At 45.8% G+C, this 22,425-nt stretch overlaps 1 protein-coding gene across 7 annotated transcripts in view; it reads right to left on the bottom strand.

Annotated features, from left to right (window-relative positions):
• Positions 1-22,425, bottom strand: part of MAP7 (microtubule associated protein 7) — a 243,559-nt gene that overhangs the window by 37,576 nt on the left and 183,558 nt on the right. For all 7 annotated transcript variants that reach the window (XM_033937512.1, XM_033937511.1, XM_033937509.1 and 4 more), the window contains exons 11-12: positions 12,219-12,381; positions 7,589-7,781 (exon numbers count right to left, since the gene is read on the bottom strand). In XM_033937512.1, the coding sequence (XP_033793403.1) occupies positions 7,589-7,781; positions 12,219-12,381 (356 nt within the window). The remainder of the gene's footprint in view (positions 1-7,588; positions 7,782-12,218; positions 12,382-22,425) is intronic.

Below are 22,425 nucleotides of genomic sequence, written 5' to 3'. Positions count from 1 at the left end.
TCCGATCTATACCCCCCATTCTTTATTCTCTGTTATCTGCTATTTGCTCTGTTTTTGACTTCATTGCTGTCTTTAGATTTGTTCATGAGGGGAGGTCTTGCCATTAGGGGTGGGGTTGATTTTTGCAGTTGTATGGGTCTCTTTGTGTGAGGGGGTTGGGGGGGGCCTTTAGGTATATGTTTTTAGTGGGGGAATGGAAACGGTTGGGATGCTGGGTGGGTACGAGGGGGGGTCGTAAGCGGGAGGAAGAGTGGGGACTAGTTGGTGTGGTAGGTTGTTCTATGTTTGTGTGGGGTGTGCTTGGGTGTGTATGGTTGAGTGCTCTGCGTAGAGGGAGGGGAGGAGGGGTAGGGTTGGGGGGGGGTGTATCCCTAGTTCAGTGGGGATCGTGGGGTTTTATTGTCTGTCCTCAGGGGTTTAGCTGGGAGACCCTAGGGGATCTTGGGTGGAACAGTTGGGACGTTGTGCTGATGCTCAGTTCTTCTCATGGATATGGCTGACTTGATGTGTCTTACGCTGAATGTGGCGGGCATCAACTCGCCAGTAAAGCGCACGAAAGTTCTGTCTTTTTTGAAGAAGGAAAAGGTCATGGTAGCTTTTCTACAGGAGACTCACCTCACGGCATGCGAACATCAGAAACTGCAGCGAGATTGGGTGGGAGAAGTAGTGGCGTCCTCCTACTCCTCTCGGCAACGGGGGGTGGCTATACTCTTCCATAAAGCATTGTCGATGGTAACACATAGAGTCATTAGGGACCCTCAGGGCCGTTTCGTCATCTGGGTGGGGACGTTGAATGATAAACCTGTGGTGCTTTGCAATGTTTACGCGCCTAATGTATACACTCCCTCTTTCTTTTCCTCTCTGGGGGCCTCTTTGATAGCATTGCCGAACTACGAACTCCTGGTGGGAGGGGACTTCAATGTAACTAGCGACCCTTCCATTGACTGTAAGCCCCCGAGACCAGTGACGGCGGACAATGAGCGGCGGGGGGTGAACTTCCTAATGGGAGAGTTGGATCTCCAGGATGTGTGGAGGGTGTATCATCCTGGAGAGGTGGATTTTACCTTCTTCTCAGGGGTTCACCACTGCCATTCTCGACTGGACTATTTCTTACTCCCCTCTCGTTCTATCGGGAGGGTGACGCGCACCCGCATACTTGATGTCCCCTTTAGTGACCACGCTGCTGTAACTATGACTCTTAAGTGGGGGAGTGGATCTCAGGGTGACCGTATTTGGCGCCTCAATCCATCTCTGTATCTTGACGGGGAATTTCATACCTACCTTACCGAGGAATGGTCTAAGTACAAGCTGACGAATGAAGGGTCTGGGGTCTCCGATACTGTATTCTGGGAAGCGGCAAAGGCTTATCTTCGCGGATGCATAATAGCTTACTCTATCCGCAAGCGCAGGCTCCGGGATGCGGAACTCACGTCCTTGGCAAAACAGATGAGGGAATGCCGGTTATATCACTTGAGGCACAGCTCAGAGGAAGCTCGTCAATCCTATCTTGGGCTACGCAAACAAATTGACGATATCCTCTCTGCTCGGGCCTTAACTCATCTTGACGTGTACAAGTTTCAACTTTACAGGTGGGGTAATCGGGCGGGGAGGCTTCTGGCCAATCTGGTTCGTCCGCACCGGCGCACCACCCGCATCTCCACTATTCGGGACTCCTCGAATGTGTCGCACCGGACGGAGGCGGCTATTCAGAACCAATTCGTGCGATTCTATAGTGATCTTTATAACGAGGGCGGGTACGACACGGAGCAACGTGATAATTTCTTTCGCGACTTGAATCTCCCGATCGCCTCGGAAGCTCATCGAACCTTACTTAATGCCCCTATCACTTGTCAAGAGATCTCCGCGGCTGTTGGTCGTCTGAAGCTTGCTAAGGCTGCGGGACCGGATGGTATGGGTCCCGAGTTTTATAAGATCCTACAACATCACGTGGGCCCAGCATTGTGCGCTATGTTTGGAGATATGCAGGACTCGGATAGACTTCTCCCAGAGCAGAATCATGCCCATGTTGTGGTGCTCCCTAAGCCGGGCAAGGATCCCGCCTTGGTGGGCTCGTATAGACCCATTTCCCTACTAAATCAGGATATGAAACTCCTCACGGCTATCCTGGCTAGGCGCCTAGCACAGGTTGTCCCCTTGCTTGTTCATCCAAATCAGGTAGGCTTTGTGCCGGGTCGCTTCTCTTCGGCTAACATAATTAAGGCGTTGGTGGCGCTGAGGGAGGGCAGAGGTCGATCGGGGGATGATCTGTTGGCTAGCTTGGACGCTGAAAAAGCCTTCGATAAGGTAGTTTGGCCTTATCTTTTCTGGGTCCTAAGTCGTTTTGGCATTACAGGCTCTTTCCTTGACTGGGTGATTCGTCTGTATACGGCTCCTACCGCCCAGCTTCTCATCAATCGCCAGCGTACGGTCTCCTTCCCGCTGAGGAGGGGCACCCGGCAAGGCTGCCCCTTATCGCCGTTGCTGTTTATACTTTCGCTTGAACCGCTGGCGGCTAAGATACGTGATGCCCCGGGCGTGGAGGGCATCCGGGTGGGGGCGGAGGTCTGCAAGATTACCATGTTTGCGGACGACATGCTACTTTTTGTCAGTAATGCCCGGGATTCTATCCCCCGCATCACTTCCTTTATCGATTCCTTCGGGGCTTTTTCCGGCCTGTGTATTAATTTCAGTAAGTCGGAGGCAATCTCGGTCACTGCGCCCTGTTTATCGAGAACTTTACCTTCTTTCCCTTTCCGTTGGGCGACGGGTGAACTCAAATATCTGGGAATTTTTCTGAGCGCAGATTGGGCCACGGTATATCGTCGTAATATTGTAGAACGGCTTGCCCAGCTTCGGGATGCTTGCCACAGATGGGGTGATCTTCCTTTGTCGCTCTTCGGTCGTATTGCCTTGGTGAAGATGGTTTTGTTGCCCAAGATTCTTTATCCCTTACAGATGATTCCCCTGTGGTTGCGAGCGTCGGAGGAGGGAGCCTACAGGTCCTTTGTTGGCTCCTTTATCTGGCGGAATCGGAGGGCCCGCGTGGGGTTTTGGAGACTTACGCAGAGCAGAGCTCGGGGGGGGTTAGCGCTCCCAGATCTTCGGCTATACAATGTCGCGGCCCTGCTGCGATGGGTGCATGACCTACACTCGAGGGGTTCACGATTTGCTCCTCCGGGATTGTTTGATTCCTGGGTGACCCCACACCGTGCGCTGGCTTGTCTTGATATCCGTGGGTGGCGTCGCCCTAGGTTGGGTTGTAACTCTATATGGCTGGACCCGATGCGCCGTGCGCTGCTCTGGTGGCGGCGTCGAATAGGGGGAGGATTGCGGGACAATTGGGCTTTTCGCTCTGTGCGGGGGAGCCCTGAGTTCCCTCCGGGGGTGGGTGCGGCCCGTGGACTGGAGGCTAGATTTGGTTCCAACTTTTGCCTGGGACATATTACGGCGGTGTCCTCTGGGGAGGGGGCGTTCCCCTCTTTTGTTGACCTCCGCCGTCACTGGTCTCTCCCCGAAATGCCGTTTTTTGCTTATTTGCAATTACGCCATTATTATGAGTCCTGCCGTAGAGATGCCCCCGCTGGTGGCGACCTCTTGAAGGTTGACCGCGTCTTTCTCTCTTTCCCAGCCTTAATGAATTCCCTCTCTACTTGGTATAGATTGGCGCGAGAGGAACGGCCGGACCCCCGACTTCTCGGTCTCGCTTCTCAGTGGACGGATGAACTCGGGGAGCAGGTCGGGGTTGAGACGTTGGTGGCATGCTTTGCTAATGTCTCTCGTGGGGCGCGCAATGTTTCCCTACAGGAGATACAGTTTAAGATCTTACATCGCACATACTTCACTAGGGTGCGGGGTAGGAGGGCGGGCTTGTGGGATACTGACATATGTGTTAAATGTAGGCGACTGCGTGGCACCCTGGTCCACATGATATTAGAATGCCCCCAGCTGGAAACGTATTGGAATGGGGTACTGGATTTTCTGGCCCAGGTTGTGCAGTTGCCTCTACAGTGGTCCTATTCGCTCATTCTTCTGGGGAGTGAGGGGGCGGTGTTAGAACAGGGCCTCAGTTTGGAGCACTGGCGATTTCTCTATACCGCTTTGTTGGTGGCCAAACGCGGTGTGCTCCGGCTCTGGATGGATGATAATGCACCCGAGGTGCTGGTATGGAAGCGCTCCTTGTTGGAGGTGGCCCGCTGGGAGATCCGTGTCCATCCGGAGCCGCTATCGGCACCCAAGCAACTGTACCGCTCTTTATGGGATGCTACTGTGAAGGAACTTGGCTCTTTATGAATGACTTTGTGTCTTATTCACACTCACTCTCTCACTGAACGGGGGGGGGGGGGGGAGGGTTATTCTGCTTTCTGTTTTCATGTTTATTTGGATGGTTGATGGTGTGCAGGAGTGTATGAGGGGTTGAATGGAGTGCGATTGGAGACTGGAAGAGGGGGGGTGGTTAGAGGGTTCTTTTTTGGGGATTCCACTGTTATTGGAAAACGTTGATTTGCACCGCTCGGCCTTTCCGGATTATGAGCTCCGCGGCTCTGCGGGCCGTGATGGGGTGGACTCTGACTTGTTGAGCCATGTAGGATGTCCGGTGGGCCTGGCCACAACTCCCCCTCGTCTGAGGGGGTGATACCTTGTTTGTTTAGTTCTGTTAGATGTTCTACCAGCATCCGGTCATGCCTGTACTGCAATGTTTTTGTATGGCTGTGCTGTGCTTTTCTGTTCAATAAAAAATATTTCAAACAAAAAAAAAAAAACACTGGTTGGCAGGCAGGAAACAGAGGGTTGGAGTAAAGGGCCAATACTCAGACTGGCAATGGGTCACGAGCGGAGTTCCACAGGGGTCGGTGCTGGGACCTCTACTGTTCAATATATTTATTAACGATCTGGAGACGGGGTCAAAATGTGAGGTTATCAAATTTGCTGATGACACCAAACTCTACAGCAGGGTTAGAAACACGGAAGACTGTGAAGACCTGCAAAGGGATCTAACGAGACTGGAAGACTGGGCAAAAAAGTGGCAAATGAATTTTAACGTACAGAAATGTAAGGTCATGCATGTATGGAAAAAGAACCCGATGTTCAGCTACACAATGGGGGGAACACTGCTAGGGGTGAGTAACCTTGAAAGGGACCTGGGGGTGATGGTCGACACATCACTGAAACCATCGGCGCAGTGTGCGACAGCCTCAAAGAAAACAAACAGAATGCTGGGCATCATCAAAAAAGATATCACGACCAGGACGAAGGAGGTCATCATGCCGCTGTATTGCGCAATGGTGCGCCCGCACCTGGAGTACTGTGTTCAATACTGGTTGCCATACCTCAAGAAGTACATGGCGGTACTCGAGGGAGTGCAGAGGAGGGCGACTAAACTGATAAGAGGTATGGAAAATTTTTCATACGCTGACAGGTTAAAAATGCTGGGGCTGTTCTCCCTGGAGAAGAGGAGACATGATAGAAACCTTCAAAATCCTAAAGGGCATAGAGAAAGTAAATAAGGACAGATTCTTCAAACTGTGGGGAGCCACAAGCACTAGGGGTCACTCAGAGAAATTGAAAGGGGAAAGGTTTAGAACAAATGCTAGGAAGTTCTTTTTTACCCAGAGGGTGGTGGACACATGGAACGCGCTTCCGGAGGAAGTGATAGGCCAGAACTCGGTACAGGGGTTCAAGGAAGGTTTGGATAGGTTCCTGGAGGATAAGGGGATAGAGGGGTACAGATAGAACTTGAGGTAGGTTATAGAAGTGGTCAGAAACCACTTCACAGGTCGTGGACCTGATGGGCCACCGCGGGAGCGGACCGCTGGGCGAGATGGACCTCTGGTCTGACCCAGTGGAGGCAACTTCTTATATTCTTAAACCCTCACTCTTCCAAACTATTCTTCAGCCTGGGGGGGTAGGGGGGGAGGATGCAACCAACATTTGCCAAGCCTCCTAATTAGTTGTGGGGTCAAATCTGCCTGAACTCAAGATCCTGACAGTGGTCTCAATGATTGTTCCTATCTGTGTATTATTAGTTATTTCACTGTGGTTAGACACATATTTTGATTTCAAGCACACATGAGGTACCTGATGATGGTGAGCAGGCAGGGGTATGGTTGCCCTTGCCTTGTTGAGTGAAGCGCTGGAGAAATTCTCCCTTCGCTGACCCTACACACTGAGGTTACCCATTTTCACAAATATTTAGTATATTATCTTACTAGTCTTATAGCCCGTTACATTAACGGGTGCTAGAATATATGTGTGTGTGTCTCTCTTTATTTCTTTTTCTCTCTCTCTCCTTAGCCGCTTTCTTTCTTTCTGTCTTTCTTTTTCCTTGGCTGTCCATCACCACCCCTTGCCTGCTCCCCCTGTCCATTCTCCCTTCCTTTTACCTCCCCTGTGTCCACCACCCCCCTTCACAGCTCTCCTTATGCAGCAGCAGCCCTTCTCCCTTTGTTTTACCTCCCCCCTGTCCAGCAGCACCTTTCCCTCCCCCCATGCCAGTTCCCTGTGCACCTGCCCCTGTGTCTTTCTTCTTGTCTTTCTGTCTCCCTTCCTCCCTCTGTCTGTCTGTCCAAAGCAGCATTCCCTCCCTCCACACCAGTTCCCTGTGCACCTGCCCCAATGTCTTTCTGTCTCCCTTCCTCCCTCTGTCTGTGTGTTCAAAGAAGCATTCCCTCCCCCTCCATTTCCCTCCCCCCACTCCAGTTCCCTGTGCACCTGCCCCTGTGTCTTTCTGTCTCCCTTCCTCCCTCTGTCTGTCTATCCAAAGCAACATTCCCTCCCCCTTCCATTTCCCTCCCCCCACACCAGTTCCCTGTGCAGCAGCATTATTGTTTCCTCTATCCCCTTTCCCTTCCCACAGTCGCGACTACAAACGCGGGCCCGAGTCCTTTGGCGCCACCCCCCCTTCCCTTCCCGCAGGTCCGACTACACATGGCGATTTCAGCAGCGTGTCCAGCAGTTTTCACACGCTGCTTCGGGTCCTTCTACTGGCCTGATTTACTCTGGCACGTCCGGAGCAAATCAGGGCAGTAGAAGGGCCCGAAGCAGAGTGTGAAGACTGCTGGACACGCTGCTGAAATCGCCAGTCGGGGCCGCGGTAAGGGAAGGGGGTGGCGGCAAAGAACTTGGGTGTTGAGCAGCGGAAATCTTCTTCTACCTTGCCTCTCCTCCACCGTCGGGAGTCAGCGCCAGGAGCTTTAACGGCTGGTGGTTCCGCGTTGAAAGAATCCCGCGCCTCTTTGAAAACTGTCACGCCGCTGGAGGCGGGAGGCGATGGAGAGGGCAGGAGGTGGGCCGCGCATGCGCACTTCCTAGCTACAGCTCACAGAAAACGGACGCACGCTTAGGAAGTGCGCATGCGCGGCTTACCATTTTATTATATTAGATTTTGAAGTGGTGGTGTTAGGATTTTTCATCATTGGGTTACCACTCTCAGAACCTTTTTGACTGGTTCTGCCTTTTTTGTTACTATCTTTTTAAGCCACTGGATAATATGACATTTTTGCAATTTACATTTTGTAATTTGAATAATTTTGACACTCTTGCTGTCACTAATTAGCGATGTAATTCTATATATATACACAACTACACACACCTGTTTTTTAAGGCGCTCTGCTTCCACTCTTTCCTTCATTTCCTTTTCTTCAGCCAGTCTTTGTAACTGCTCTTCCTTCTCTCGCTGCTGTTGTTCTTCCCTTTGCTTTCTTTCTGCTTCTTCTCTCTGAGCCATCTCTTCTCGGCGAGCCTTCTCCTCAGCTTTCCTCTTTGCCATTTCCTCTTTTTTCTGCCTGTAATTATGAATAGGACAGGATCAAGGCATAGGAAAACTTAGAGCCCAAATGTTTAAGGCCCCTCTCACATTTGCTAATTCAATGTCTCTCAAGGCATATTCTTGCCTTGGTATGTCAGCTGCTGGAAGAAAGCAAGGAGAGGTGAACCAGAGCTAGTGTTGCCTGTGTACTGTACTCCAACTGGAAGAAGGAATTAGCAAGCAGTGTCGCTTACCTGCTGCTGCTACTGCTTCCTCCTCCTCCAGTTTTGCTCTGCAGTCAGAACCATGTATGGCCCTATTTGTGGGAGTTTTAAAAAGTGGTTTCATTATGATAAAAGGTCCAGTGTCCTATTTGCTTACACCCAGATTCTCTAAATGGCGCCGGTTTTGGTGGCTGGCTTAAAAGCAGCTATTGATCATATGTCAATTATACAACAGCACCGTTTAAAGAATTGCGCCTTTGGAAAAGAAGATTAGCAAAGAACCTAATCTTTTGTTCTTGTACAATCCCACTCTGTTCCTGGACAAGTGGGACGTAACAGAGCAGTTCCATAAAATCAGGGACTGATGAGCCAGTATGGAAGAACCAAAAGCAGTATCCTGCTTGGCTGCCATGTCAAGCCTGTAACATTTTGTAACAGTATGCAAGGATAACCAAATAGCAGATCTACCAATCTCCTCAAGGGAAACTGCCGATCACTTGCTGCACTTCTTCGAGGGAGTAAACAGGCAGATAGACAAGGGCGAGCCGGTCGACATTGTATATCTGGATTTTCAGAAGGCGTTCGACAAGGTCCTGCATGAACGACTACTTTGAAAAATTGCGAGCCATGGAATCGAGGGTGAAATACTCATGTGGATTACAAACTGGTTGGCAGATAGGAAACAGAGAGTGGGGGGTAAATGGATAATACTCAAGACTGGAAAAGTGTCACGAGTGGCGTGCCGCAGGGTTCGGTGCTTGGACCCGTGCTCTTCAACATATTTATAAACGACCTGGAAATTGGTACGATGAGTGAGGTGATTAAATTTGCAGACGATACGAAGTTATTCAGAGTAGTAAAGACGCAGGAGAATTGCAAAGACCTGCAACGTGACATAAACACGCTCGAGAAATGGGCTGCGACATGGCAAATGAGGTTTAACGTGGATAAATGTAAGGTGATGCATGTCGGTAATAAAAATCTTATACATGAATACAGGTGGCGGCGAAAAGGGCGAGCAGAATGCTGGGAATGATTAAGAAGGGGATCACGAACAGATCGGAGAAGGTTATCATGCCACTGTACTGGGCTTAGTAGATTGAGACAGGTTGTTCACCCTCTCCAAGGTAGAGAGAACGAGAGGGAACTCTCTAAAGTTAAAAGGGGATTGATTCCGTACAAACGTAAGGAAGTTCTTCTTCACCCAGAGTGTGGTGGAAAACTGGAACGCTCTTCTGGAGGCTGTTATAGGGGAAAACACCCTCCAGGGATTCAAGATAAAGTTAGACAGATGGACTGGGTGGTATGACCCCCCAAAGGGGTCGAGGGAGCCAGGGCTGATGAAATCTCGTCCTCCTCATATGCCGCACGTAGAACCCAGCTGTTTGCCTGACATCCATCCACCGCAAATGAGACATGAATCCAAAGTATCCTGCCCTGAGGAGTCCATCTCGGTAGTTTTATTGCAAAAACGAATCTTGTAGAGGCAAAAAAATAACTTTAGATTAAGATCGGAAAATCCAAGAAGGCCACTGCGAGAGCGATATTCAAATGAAAATAGCCTGGGAAAAGAACAAGATCCTTCAAAACATGACAATTTTAGTATTTTAGGGGTGGGGGAACTAAGGCTAACCCCCAAACTGGGCCTTGGACTCACTGTGACATGCTGTGCTGGAAGCTGCAGAAAAGGAAGCTGAAACAGCGTACAAGCCTCAACAAGCCTTGTAACTTGGACTGCTGGTCTTCTGATTGCCTCTCCGGCCCCACACCTTGGTCGCAGACCTCCGCCATACTGTGCACATGACCTGGCGGAGGAATGCATTCGGCCTCGTCCCGGTCACACCTCCACGGAGCCACATAGCCTGCACTCAAACCCACTAGCGGACAAACCTGGGGTGAACCATCTTGCAAAGGAATTTTTCCTGAGCCCCGATCTGAAAGTGCAGACTGTCCAGGAGGAGCACTGCAAAGTAGCCAACCTCCTGGAAGCAGACTTTACCCACCAAGTCTGCGATCTCCTGCAGCCAGAGCTGTCCCTGCAGGGAACCTCTGCAGCATAAAGGACGTGAAGTCGCATAAAAACTGAATAGAAGGAAAAAATAAGGACGGGAAGAAAAGACTGGCTCGTACGATTTCACTTGTAGGAAAGCAACTGGAGTACAGAGGACAGACCTGAGGTAAGAGGGGAGGGTCAGAAAAAATTATGTGAATATGGCTCGCTACAAGCAGTCTCGCAATATGGGATGCAAAACCCACTTGTCCAGGAATAGAGTGGGATGGTAGAAGAAAATATGTTAATCTGAAGAGTGTTTATAAATTATGGAAAAGAGAGAGAGGAAGAAAGGGAAAAGGTTCTTAGTCAATTTGTAAGAATTCAGATTTTTTTCTGTATATTTTTAGTTGCAGTCACTGATATGTTAAAGGATATCTCAGGAACTGACCATCTCTATCTTCCAAACACTACAAGGGTGCTTTGAAAGGTTTGGTAAAAAAGCAAGTTAAACAACATAGTCTCCATCAAGGGCTATACAGTTATGCCTGGGTTACTTTAGACGCGACCGCTATACTTACTCGCGGCAAGGGTTCTCCTTTGGACTTCTCTTTTAGGAAATTATCCAAACCTTTTTTAAACCCCGCTAAGCAAACACATTTGGGCCCTGTTCTACTAGATTTTCAAAGAATTATTTTTATTCCAGATAGACAGGCATTTTCAGTCCTTTAATCTCATTTTAAACAGTTTCCCTGGAGATAGCCATCCAGAGAATAAATCCATACCAGTAAGGCAAAGTTTAGCATAATTATTTATGAGATTTAGGGATATCCAGAAAAAACTAAAGTTGGGAAAGCTGTATGAACTGAAGTTTTTCCCATGAATTTGATTGTGTTTGATCAGAAAGTAATTTTTAAAGCTCATCCTGGGGTTCCTCAAAGCTACTGTAAAGCTCCATTTTTCTTAAAATTTGCTATTGTTTTTGTTTAATGGAGCAAATTTCTTGGTTTTATAGCTGGAAACAGCGCTTGCAAAATAGACACCTACCGCATGTCAATCTTTGGTAGGCGCTGTGTCTAGAATCACATCTATTTTTTGGACAGATGTCTTAAATGTAGGCCACAGATCAGCTACTCAGACCCTAAACGTAAATGGCCGCAGCGTTCCTCTCTTTTATTTCAAAACTTAATCACGTGATGAAGACGTAATACGTAAATGTCACTAGTTCTGCCCAATGATTATAGTCGCCAGATATTCAAACTAATGTAATTCATTCAATTTCAGCATTAAGACCCCAAGGTTTAACACTATTCAGTCTATAGATCCACTGTTGTTCTCTAAAATTAAATTTTTCTTCAAGAAAAATTAAATTTTTCTTCAAGAAAAATTAAATTTTACAGATCTAAGTACAGCTTTTTTTTGCTAAAATTAAACACCACTGGCCTATACTTCAGCTAGGTATGCAATTTCAGAGAGACCCTATTGCGTCCTATAGGAGAGGGAGAACGATGGGGAAGTATTATCCAATCATCATTTTGAAATTAAAAAACCCCAATAGATGAGATATACAAACATGTGAGCTGTGGAAAATGCCAATGGTGTGATCAAACTTTGGGGGAGCCCACCTGGATACATTTGGGTACGAATACCACATATCAGGCGATCTCTAACACTTCCTGTAATAGTACTTGTGTGATTAAGTTTTGAAATAAGAGAGGAACGCCGTGGCCAAGTTCCTTAGAGGCTAAAGCATTGAACGTGGGGAGCATGAGCTGTTCAGCTTGAGGTATCTATATACTTATATCTCTATTTAATTAATTTAACTAATTTATAAATTAATATTTAAGATATCTATCTTAGAATAGCATTATATTGAGATTATATCTATATTTTGCAGGGGGATAATCCTTAATAAAGCCCGATTAGGGCGAAACATAGTTTCTATGTCGGAGTGCCAACTCCCACTCGCGTAGATTGAGATGAGAATTAATATATCTTATCTTATATTATAAATATACCATTACTAATTGTGAGACCGATGACGATCAATGTCTTCTAAGAACAGATGAATGATTTGCCAAAGTCCAGTTAATTTTGCCAATTAATAATGTTACAACAGTAAACTGAGCAGATTTAAATTGCGCATCAAACTACACACACAAGGTGGTCAAATTTTTCAAACTTGACTTTTCACAGTAAACCAGAATGAAGTATATTAGAATTAGATGATTTATACAAATTTCTTTTTTTTTTTTTTTACCTTTCCTCTTCTTCCTTTTCCTTTTTTTCTTGTTCTTCTCGCTCTCTCTGTTCACGAGCAAGCCGTCGCTTTTCACTTAATAATCTTGTGGCTTCCTCTGGATCAGTGGTACCCGCAGCAGTCTTTGTGGTTGCAATAGATGTCAAGACTGTAGGTGGTGTTGCTAAAGGAAAACCAAAAGTTTATTCCCAAACATCAAAAAGTACTAATTTATTAGTATACATTCAGGCAGAATTTTTAAGTGATTTGAATGTGTGTTGAGGAGCATTTTATACACTCAAGCTGGCATTTAAAAATTACTTTGGCATATAACTGTGTAAACAAAAATTACATCCCAGCACCAAACATCATTTCCAAGCCAAAACATTTTTATAAGTCAATTGCAAGAACCATTGGAGGCAACTTGTTTCACATAAACGAATTATGGCTCACCAATTCACCAAGTCTTGTCATCAGTTTAACAATATTGCAGACTCTGTCTATCCCTGGGTGCTTAAAGATTAACCTATCTCTAAGAATAAGCACTAAGAATTTGATCATTCTTCAGGAGATTCTGGGTTCAGTGGAGATGACAATGATAGACAATAGACTTCAACCAGAGAAGATCATTTTTATCCAATGAACATTAACATCTACAAACAAGTGACCAAACAAGTGACCTATCCAGAGTAACAACCTCCTCAAGGCCTCAATACTCAAGCCAGAGCTCAACAGGATTGTCAGTAATATTGATTTGTAATTGTATTGTTAAACCTATGAAATTGAAACTCCAACTGTGGCATATGACCCATTTAAGATGTGTGTTGCACTGTTTAAATTCATCCAATAATTACAACTAAAAAGATTTTTTGAGCATCATACTTACAGTTCAGATCAAGCTATCCTGACCTGTAAATCTTCCTGGCTGACTCCTGGCCCTTTAGCCCCTACTATAAGAACATAAGAATAGCCTTAATGGGTCAGACTAATAGTCGATTAAGCCCAGTAGCCCATTCTCACGGTGGCCAATCCAGGTCACTAGTACCTGGTGTGGCAGGAAAGCTCTTGTCAATAGCTTAAAAACTGCTTTAAACCCTGCCACTAAAGAAAAAGTGCCTATTCTTAAGCCAAGGAACCTGCCCATTAACCCTGTTCCCAGTGCTAAGATCAGACAGGCAGGGCAGAACAGAGAAGGGATGGCAGAGAAGAACAAAAAACCTGATCCAAGACCCTATAATTCCTTTATAAATCATCTGTTCATTCTCAGGTTAAACCTCTGGTCAGACAAGCTGACACAGCAAGGGTTAAGGAAAAGGGTGGAGCTGACAGACAAAATGTGCTCAGAGCACAAGTGAAAGTTTCACAGCAGGATAAAGCTGAGCCAGCTGAGAAAACACACAATCAGGAACCTGGAGGGAAGGATGTTCCTCACAGAACAGGGAACAGAAGGCTAGGAGCTCTGTTTTACTGCCTTCTGCTAGGAAACCTCCTGTACCAAAGCACAACCATGCTGACAAAACTTTGGTTCCCAAGCAAAGGCTAATTGGAAGGGAAATGTTCCTTGGGCATGGGTGGCCAAACGCTGCTATAGAGGCTAGCTTGTATCCAGCTTCAGAGAGTGAGAAGTCTCTGAGGGGAATGAAATGGAATGCAGCCCGAAGCCCTGGACTACATGTCTGAATGCAGCATGAGTCAGTAAGGTACTGTGTGGGGGGAATGGAAGTTTGTTCTATAACAATGGTCTAAAGTACTTAAAAGAAACATTTCTGTCCTTATGAGTGACTGTTTAAGGAATGAGTGTTTGATGTGTGAATGTGAGGATTGGTTAACAATATAAATTAAACCAGACTCCTGTATGCAAGCAAAACATAATGAGTGGGGGATGGGTTAAAGCTAACTAAGGTTAGAAGAAGAAATAAAGTCCTGAGTAGACTCAGTGACCTGACATTCCACATCTCTGATAGGGTTTCTGCATCTGGCATCATACTTGTTGCTGGTTTCTGGGTCTTGCTGCATCTTGTCAGGTAAAACTGACATTTTAGCCATCATGCTATGGCTTTCTTCAGTGTATACTGTGAGGTCTGCAGTTTATCTTTATATAGTAGGTCATCAAACCCAATTGGTTAGGGCTTGAGGAGAATGAAGCAGGAAAGTCTGTTGGTTACAAGTTTGAATTTTGGTGGGAAATTCAGTTGGGTTTTCCCCCCCACAGAGTGATAGAACTTATAACCCAGCTTCATGAGGAGAACATCTTTAAACTCACCAGAGACTTTTCCACTCTATGGGAAAAAAGAGACAAACTGATTTTCCCACTAAAATTCAAATTGGTGACCAACAAACTTTTCTGCCTCATTCATCTCAAGCCCCAACCAGTCGGATTTGAGGACCTACTATATAAGGTCAAACTGCAGACCTCATAGCATACCCTGAACAAAGTCACAGCATGATGGCTATAATGTTGGTTCTATTTGACAAGGCACAGCGAGAACCAGAAACTTGCAACAAGCATTATGTCAGTTGTGGAAACCCTGATAGTATGTAATCCAGCTTCATGGGGAGAACATCTTTAAATTCACCAGAGAATTTTCCACTATAAGGGAAAAAGAGATCAACTAACTTTCCCACCAAAATTCTAATTTGTAACCAACTGACTTTCCCACCAAAATTCAAATTGGTGACCAACAAATTTTCCTGCCTCATGTCTATTTTCTGTAAACCGCTTAGAATCCTAACGGAGTTTAGCAGTATATAAGAAATAAATTACATTACATTACATTAACCTAAAGCCCTATCCAATCGAGTTTGAAGACATGCTGCAGATAAGATCATAAGAACCTAAGAATAGCCTTACTGGGTCAGATCAATCATCCATCTTGCCCAGTAGCCTGTCCTCACGGTAGACAATCCATATCACTAGTACCTGGGAAAAACCCAAAGAGTAGCAACATTCCATGCTATTAATCCAGGGCAAGCAGTGGCTTCCCCCAAGTCCGTCTCATTAACAGACTATGGACTTTTGTCCAAACCTTTCTTAAAACAAGCGATGCTATCCATTCTTACCACTACCTCTGGCAATGCATTTCAGAGCTTAACTATTCTCTGAGTGAAAAAATATTTCCTCCTATCAGTTTTAAATGTGTTTCTCTGTAACTTCATCATGTCCCCTAATCTTTGTAATTTTTGACAGAGTAAAAAATTGATCCATTTGTACCCATTCTACACTACACAGGATTTTGTAGACTTCAATCATATCTCACTTCAGCCGTCTCTTTTCCAAGCTGAAGAGCACTAACCTTTTTAGTCTTTCCACATACGAGAGGAGTTATATTCCCTTTATCATCTTGGTTGCTCTTCTTTGAACCTTTTCTAGTTCCGCTATATCTTTCTTTAGATAAGAAAACCAGAATTGAATGCAATACTCCAGGTGAGGTTGCACCATGGAACGATACACAAGCATTATAACATTCTTAGTCTTGTTAATTACCCCTTTTATAATAATAATTTTTTAATAATAATTCCTAGCATCTTGTTTGCATTTTTGGCTGCTGCTGCATATTGGGCAGAAGGTTTCATTGTATTGTCTACCATGAAACCCAGATCTTTTTCTTAACCCCAAGATGGACCCTAGAATCTGATAACTATGATTTGTGTTATTCTTCCCAATGTGCATTACTTTGCATTTGTCCATATTAAATTTCACATACATCTTGCCTGCTTCTTCTGAGGGGAGAGTCTGGCGCACTGGTTAAAGCTACAGCCTCGGCATCCTAAGGCTGTGGATTCAAACCCACGCTGCTCCTTTTGACCCTGGGCAAGTCACTTAATCCCCCCATTGCCCCAGGTACATTAGACAGATTTTGAACCCGCCAGGACAGACAGGGAAAATGGCTGAGTACTTGAATAAATTCATGTAAACTGTTTCTGAGCTCCCTTGGGAGAATGGTATAGAAAATTTAATAATAAATAATTGGGATGAATAGAAGAATCAACCAAGTATAAAGGACTTGTAAATATAGGGATATCCACAATATATTGTAGAACTCTCAGATACCTGTGCTGTTAAATCATAATTGATTTCTCCTAATAGCTTGTACAGGTTAGAGATATCTTTCATTGAGTTCTACATCTATTAAAGTGCGAATGCTTTGTGCAAACAACTCAAACTAAAGTGATACTGTGCAAATCAAGCCAAAAACAGCACTTATCTTAACATGCTGCCAGTTGTGATTTGATGTAATGTTTATAGATATGTCAAATTGAAGGAGGATTAACCAGTGGCCAATGCTCAAGTATTGCTCGATTTTGATGGTTCAGTAAAAGGACATCTGTGCAATGATTTGAGAAGAATCCAAATTGAGTGGGATGGAGGCAAGAGTGTTTTTCCATGTAGATGGAGAGTTGTTTGCTGACATGCATTTTAAGAAATTTGGTTAGTACTGGGATTCCAGCTATGGGTCTGTAATTTGAAGAGCTTGATAAATTAATATTCTGGGCTTTAGGCATCAGCATGAGGGCAATTTGCCCCATTGGGGGTAGTAGTTGGCCGTGATGAAGAAGATTGTTTAAGAGTTTTGTTAGCCATTCTATGATGTGGTCAGGGGCTTCAGCAAGTAGGCGATTGGGGCATTGGTTAAGTATGCTGTTGCAAGTGGACAATTTTTTCAGGAGAGTAGTAATGGTTGTTTGGGACGGAAGGCTTCTGGGTCAGCTGAGGGCAGTGTATAGGAGCCATTGCTTGCGGCTTTGTGAAGAGAAGTGCGGCTGGGAAGAGGGAGCTGGCCAGAACCCGAGGACTTCCAGTAACTTAAATAAAATAAAATTTTCTGTGCGGCCCAGTTTGGCACAGCTCATATGATTAGGTGGTTAGGGAGTCCTGCTTTAGACATATGATCACTCAACTACCCTGTTTTACTTGTTTATGTTACTACAAGGCACTGTTTCTCAATATACCCATTCATAGTATGGGAGAGAATAGATTTGGGGGCAAAGGTTCAGTAGCATATATGCTGTATTTTTGTTAACAATTCAATCTTTTTTTGTGTGTGACGGGGGGAGGGGGTGGTTGGGGGTTTAAATGTTATGTTTTAAGTTTGTTCTCATTCTCACTTCATAAGTACTGTATTTTTCGCTCCATTAGATGCATTTTTTCCTCAAAAAAAGTTGGGTGAAAATAAGGGTGCGTCTTATGGAGTGAATACCCAAAGCAGGCCCCCTGCTACCTTATTTTTAATGCTGCCTCCCTCCCTCGCTGAGAGCGGCACACAAGGCTGGCTGGCTGCCTGGTTCCCGCCGCTTCCCCTGAGAACTGACGGCTGACGTGGGGGTGGGTACCCACTTTTACACCAGAGCAGTAAGTAACAATCCTGATGTGGCGAACCAAAACTCCGCTTCTAAGTTTAAGGTAAGTACCCTTACTGCAAAAGAATTGCTAGGAGACACTTTAACTCAAATGGGTGGCTCTCTGCATGAGCTTAGTAAACAAAAAGAGTGGAGAGCTATGTATGTTAACGCACACAGCCTAGGGAATAAATTTCTAGAACTGGAAACAGAAATAGTTAATGCAGTGGCTAGACGTAGTAGCAATTTCAGAAACATGGTTCACAGACTCTCATGGGTGGGATATAACTATACCAGGATACAACCTGCTTCGCCAAGACATAGAGGGTAAGTTAGGAGGAGGGGTAGCACTTTACATCAAAGAAAACATCAAGAGAACCAGAATCACGGATATCAAGTATACTGGGGAATCCATCTGGGTAAACCTGGCCAGAGGCGGAGAAAAATGCCTGTATCTTGGTGTGGTGTACAGACCTCCAAGACAATCGGACCACAAGGACATTGAATTAATTGAAGACATTGAGAATATCACCTTACGGGGAGACGTTGTTCTGTTGGGAGACTTTAACATGCCTGATGTAGATTGGAACACACTCTCAGCGACTACTTGTGATAGCAGGAGGATATTAACGTCCATGAAGGGAGTACGGCTCAAACAATTGGTATTAGAGCCCACTAGGGCCCAGGCCATCCTGGACCTGGTACTTACGAACGGGGAAAGCGTCTCAGAGATCTCGGTGGGAGAACCGCTAGCCACCAGTGACCATAACATGGTATGGTTCAACCTTAGGAAAGGCTTCCCTAGATCACAAACAAAAACAAGGGTACTCAATTTCCGGGGCACTGACTTCGCACGCATGGGAGACTTCGTCCATCAGACGCTTCAGGTTCAAGAAGTAACGGATAATGTGGAGGTTATGTGGTCAACCTTGAAATCGATCCTTCATGAGGCAACTATCCGCTACATAAAATCAGTAACTAAACAACAAAGAAAAAAGAAACCCCAATGGTTCACTGATGAGGTCTCGTACCTCGTCAAGGATAAGAAAAGAGCGTTTCTCTTGTACAAACGCACGGGGGAAAAAGAAGCAAACATTGAATACAGGACAAAGTCTGCAGCGGTCAAAACAGCAGTCAGGGAGGCCAAACTTCGAATGGAAGAAACTCTAGCGAAGAACATTCAGAAAGGGGACAAATCCTTCTTCAGGTACATTAGCGACAGGAAAAAGAACGCAGACGGGATAGTACGCCTTAGAACGCCAGACGGGAATTATGTGGAAACAGATTCTGAAAAAGCCAAACTACTGAACGATTACTTCTGTTCAGTCTTTACCTGCGAGGCACCAGGGCACGGGCCACGGCTGGAAGCAAAGGAAAGCAAGGAAGACCCATTTCTGAATTTTGAGTTCACACCAGCTGATGTTTACAGAGAACTTTCAAGACTCAAGGTGAACAAAGCCATGGGACCGGACAATTTTCACCTTAGAGTGCTCAGAGAGCTGTGCGATGTTCTGGCGGAACCGTTAGCCATGCTCTTCAATCTCTCCCTAAGTACGGGGAGAGTCCCCCTGGACTGGAAAACAGCTAACGTCGTTCCTCTACACAAAAAGAGTTGCAGAGCAGAGGCTGCAAATTACAGACCAGTGAGTCTCACATCAATAGTGTGTAAACTCATGGAAACTCTACTTAAAGGTAAATTAGACACGATAATGGATGAAGGGAATCTAAGGGATCCCTGTCAACATGGATTCACCAGAGGCAGGTCATGCCAATCCAATCTTATAAGCTTCTTCGATTGGGTGACAGGAAAGCTAGACTCAGGAGAGTCTCTGGACATAGTGTACTTGGATTTCAGTAAAGCTTTCGACAGTGTCCCACACCGTAGACTATTAAACAAGATGAAATCGATGGGTTTGGGTGAGAAACTAACTACATGGGTCAGTGATTGGCTGAGTGGAAGACTTCAGAGGGTGGTGGTCAACGGCACCCTCTCTGAGACATCGGAGGTCACTAGCGGAGTGCCGCAGGGCTCAGTCCTGGGACCATCCCTTTTCAACATATTCATAGGGGACTTGACCCGGGGGCTTCAGGGTAAAGTAGCACTGTTCGCCGACGATGCCAAACTGTGTAACATAGTAAGTGAAAGCAACCTCCAGGATAGTATGACACAAGATCTGATCACGTTGGAAAACTGGTCCTCGACATGGCAGCTAGGCTTCAACGCTAAAAAATGTAAGGTCATGCATCTCGGCAGCGGAAATCCATGCAGAACATACTCCTTGAATGGAGAAACGCTAGCTAGGACTTCAGAGGAACGGGACTTGGGGGTAATCATCAGTGCAGACATGAAGGCTGCCAAACAAGTAGAGAAGGCCTCATCAAAGGCAAGGCAAATGATGGGATGTATCAACAGAAGCTTCATCAGCCGTAAACCTGAAGTCATAATGCCACTCTACAGAACCATGGTGAGACCCCATCTGGAATACTGTGAGCAATTCTGGAGGCCACATTACCGGAAAGATGTGCTTTGAGCTGAGTCGGTCCAACGGATGGCCACTAGGATGGTCGCGGGGCTCAAGGGTCTCTCATACGAAGAAAGACTGGGCAAACTGCAGCTCTATACCCTAGAGGAGCGCAGGGAAAGGGGTGACATGATTGAGACATTTAAGTACGTCACGGGTCGTGTCGAGGTGGAAAACGATATATTCTTTCCCAAGGGACCCTCGGTCACAAGGGGGCACCCGCTCAAACTCAGAGGAGGGAAATTTAGTGGTGACACCAGGAAGTATTTCTTCACAGAAAGGGTGGTAGATAACTGGAACAGACTTCCGGTGCAGGTGATCAAGGCCACCAGCGTGCTCGACTTTAAGAATAAATGGGACATCCACGTGGGATCCCTACGAGGGTCGAGTTAAGGAACTAGGTCATTAGAATTCAGACTTAATGGGGTGGGTCAATAGAGTGGGCAGACTTGATGGGCTGTAGCCCTTTTCTGCCGTCATCTTTCTATGTTTCTATGTTTCTATGATGTGGCTGCGTCCTCTTCTGTTCTCTTGCGGCGCAGGACTAGGCAGGCAATCTGGTGTGCCGCTATGCCGCAAGAGAACAAAAGAGGAGGCAGCTGCGTAAGCCATTCACAGGAGAAGTGGCGGGGACCAGGCAGCCAGCCTTGTGCGCTGCTCTCAGAGAGGGAAGGCACCGTATCCAGCGCAGGGTGCCAGAAGTAAAAATAAAAGGTACGTGGGAAGGGGGAGAGGGCCGGGCTTGCCAGCCCTGCCCTGCTGAATTAAAAATAGGGAGGGAGGAAGGAGAGGCCGGGGCCTGCCTGCTGCCTGTCGGGGGGGGGGGGGGAAGGCCTGCCTGCCTATCTACCTACCCGCCCACCCACCCTGTCCCTACATGCCTGCCTGCCCTGTCCCGGACTACCACTATACCACCAGGGTACAGAGCCTGGCAGGGAGGGGGGACAAGGTGCAGAGCATGGCAAGGAGTGTGGGGTTGAGTGCAGAGCCTGGCAGGGAGAATTTGGTACAGAATTTTTTTTTCTTCTTTTCCTCCTCTAAATCTAGGGTGCGTCTTATGGTCAAGTGCATCTAATGGAGCGAAAAATACGGTATAAATCTTTTTACAATTGAGAGAGCACTTCAATAAAGATGTTTTCAAATAAATAAACAGCTCTGACTTGGATTCTTCCAGATATTATCACCAGTGTTTGAGGACTACATTTCCTGCTTGCCCTTGAGAAAATACAGCAATTTTATGCTACAATTTTAGCAGATTGCATATTAAAGTTACTTAAACTATAGCAGATTTTTAATTTTAAGAGAAGGCTTAATTAACTAGCAAAGTTAACTTTGTTTTAGTAGGATGATATTACATCTGAAGCCCTCATTGGACAGATATAAATGTCGGCTTTCAACGAGCATCAATCAGGTTTTAGAAAAGGATACAGCACGGAGACAGTCCTAGGTTCTATCCTCAACCACCTATATGATCTCTTTAGTAAAGGTACCAGCGCTCTGATCCTACAGCTGGATTTTAGCAGCGCATTTGACCTAGTAGATCAAGAAATAATGCTGAATTGCCTAGACGCAATGGGCCTCTCAGGAAGAGTTTGGACCTGGTTCCAGGGTTCCTTAACAAAACGTTCGTATCAAGTGGTCTATGACGGGAAATACTCCAATTCTTGGAAAAGCCCATCGGGAGTCCCTCAGGGTTCCCCCTATCTCCCACTTTGTTTAACATCTATATCTCATCCTTAGGCCACTTATTACAAAAGTTAAACCTAACTTACTATATATACGCTGATGATATCTCTATTCTAATCCCTGTGACCAATGACACCTCAAAACAAATCACTCATATTATGACCGAAATCGAAAAATGGACTACTAATGTTAAACTGAAACTAAACTCAGAAAAGACTAAAATCTTCTTGGCAAGCCCAAAAGACAAAATCACCGCAACAAAAATACACCTTAATGGTCACGACCACTCAATATCTAACACTTTAAAAATACTAGGAGTCACCCTAGACACCCACTTGACCTTGATCGAACACACTACCTCAGTGACCAAAAAGTGCTTCTCCACACTTTGGAAACTAAAAACCATCAAAAAATATTTTGACCCTCTTTCATTCAGACTACTGGTACAGTCACTGATCCTATCCACCCTAGACAACTGCAACATCATTTATGTGGGCATACCAAAAAAAACCATGAGAAAACTAAGAATAGTGCAAAACACGGCCGTCCGATTAATATTCAGATTAAAGAAAAGTGATCACATCAGTCCCTACTACAAACTTCTACACTGGTTGCCAATTGAGGCACGAATTTTATTCAAGTTCTCCTGTTTTTGCTACAAACTGGTGTGGGGAATGGCCCAA

Source organism: Geotrypetes seraphini, chromosome 3, assembly GCF_902459505.1.
Source record: "Geotrypetes seraphini chromosome 3, aGeoSer1.1, whole genome shotgun sequence".
Lineage (NCBI taxonomy): Eukaryota > Metazoa > Chordata > Amphibia > Gymnophiona > Dermophiidae > Geotrypetes > Geotrypetes seraphini.
This window is presented reverse-complemented; position numbering and strand designations above follow the sequence as displayed.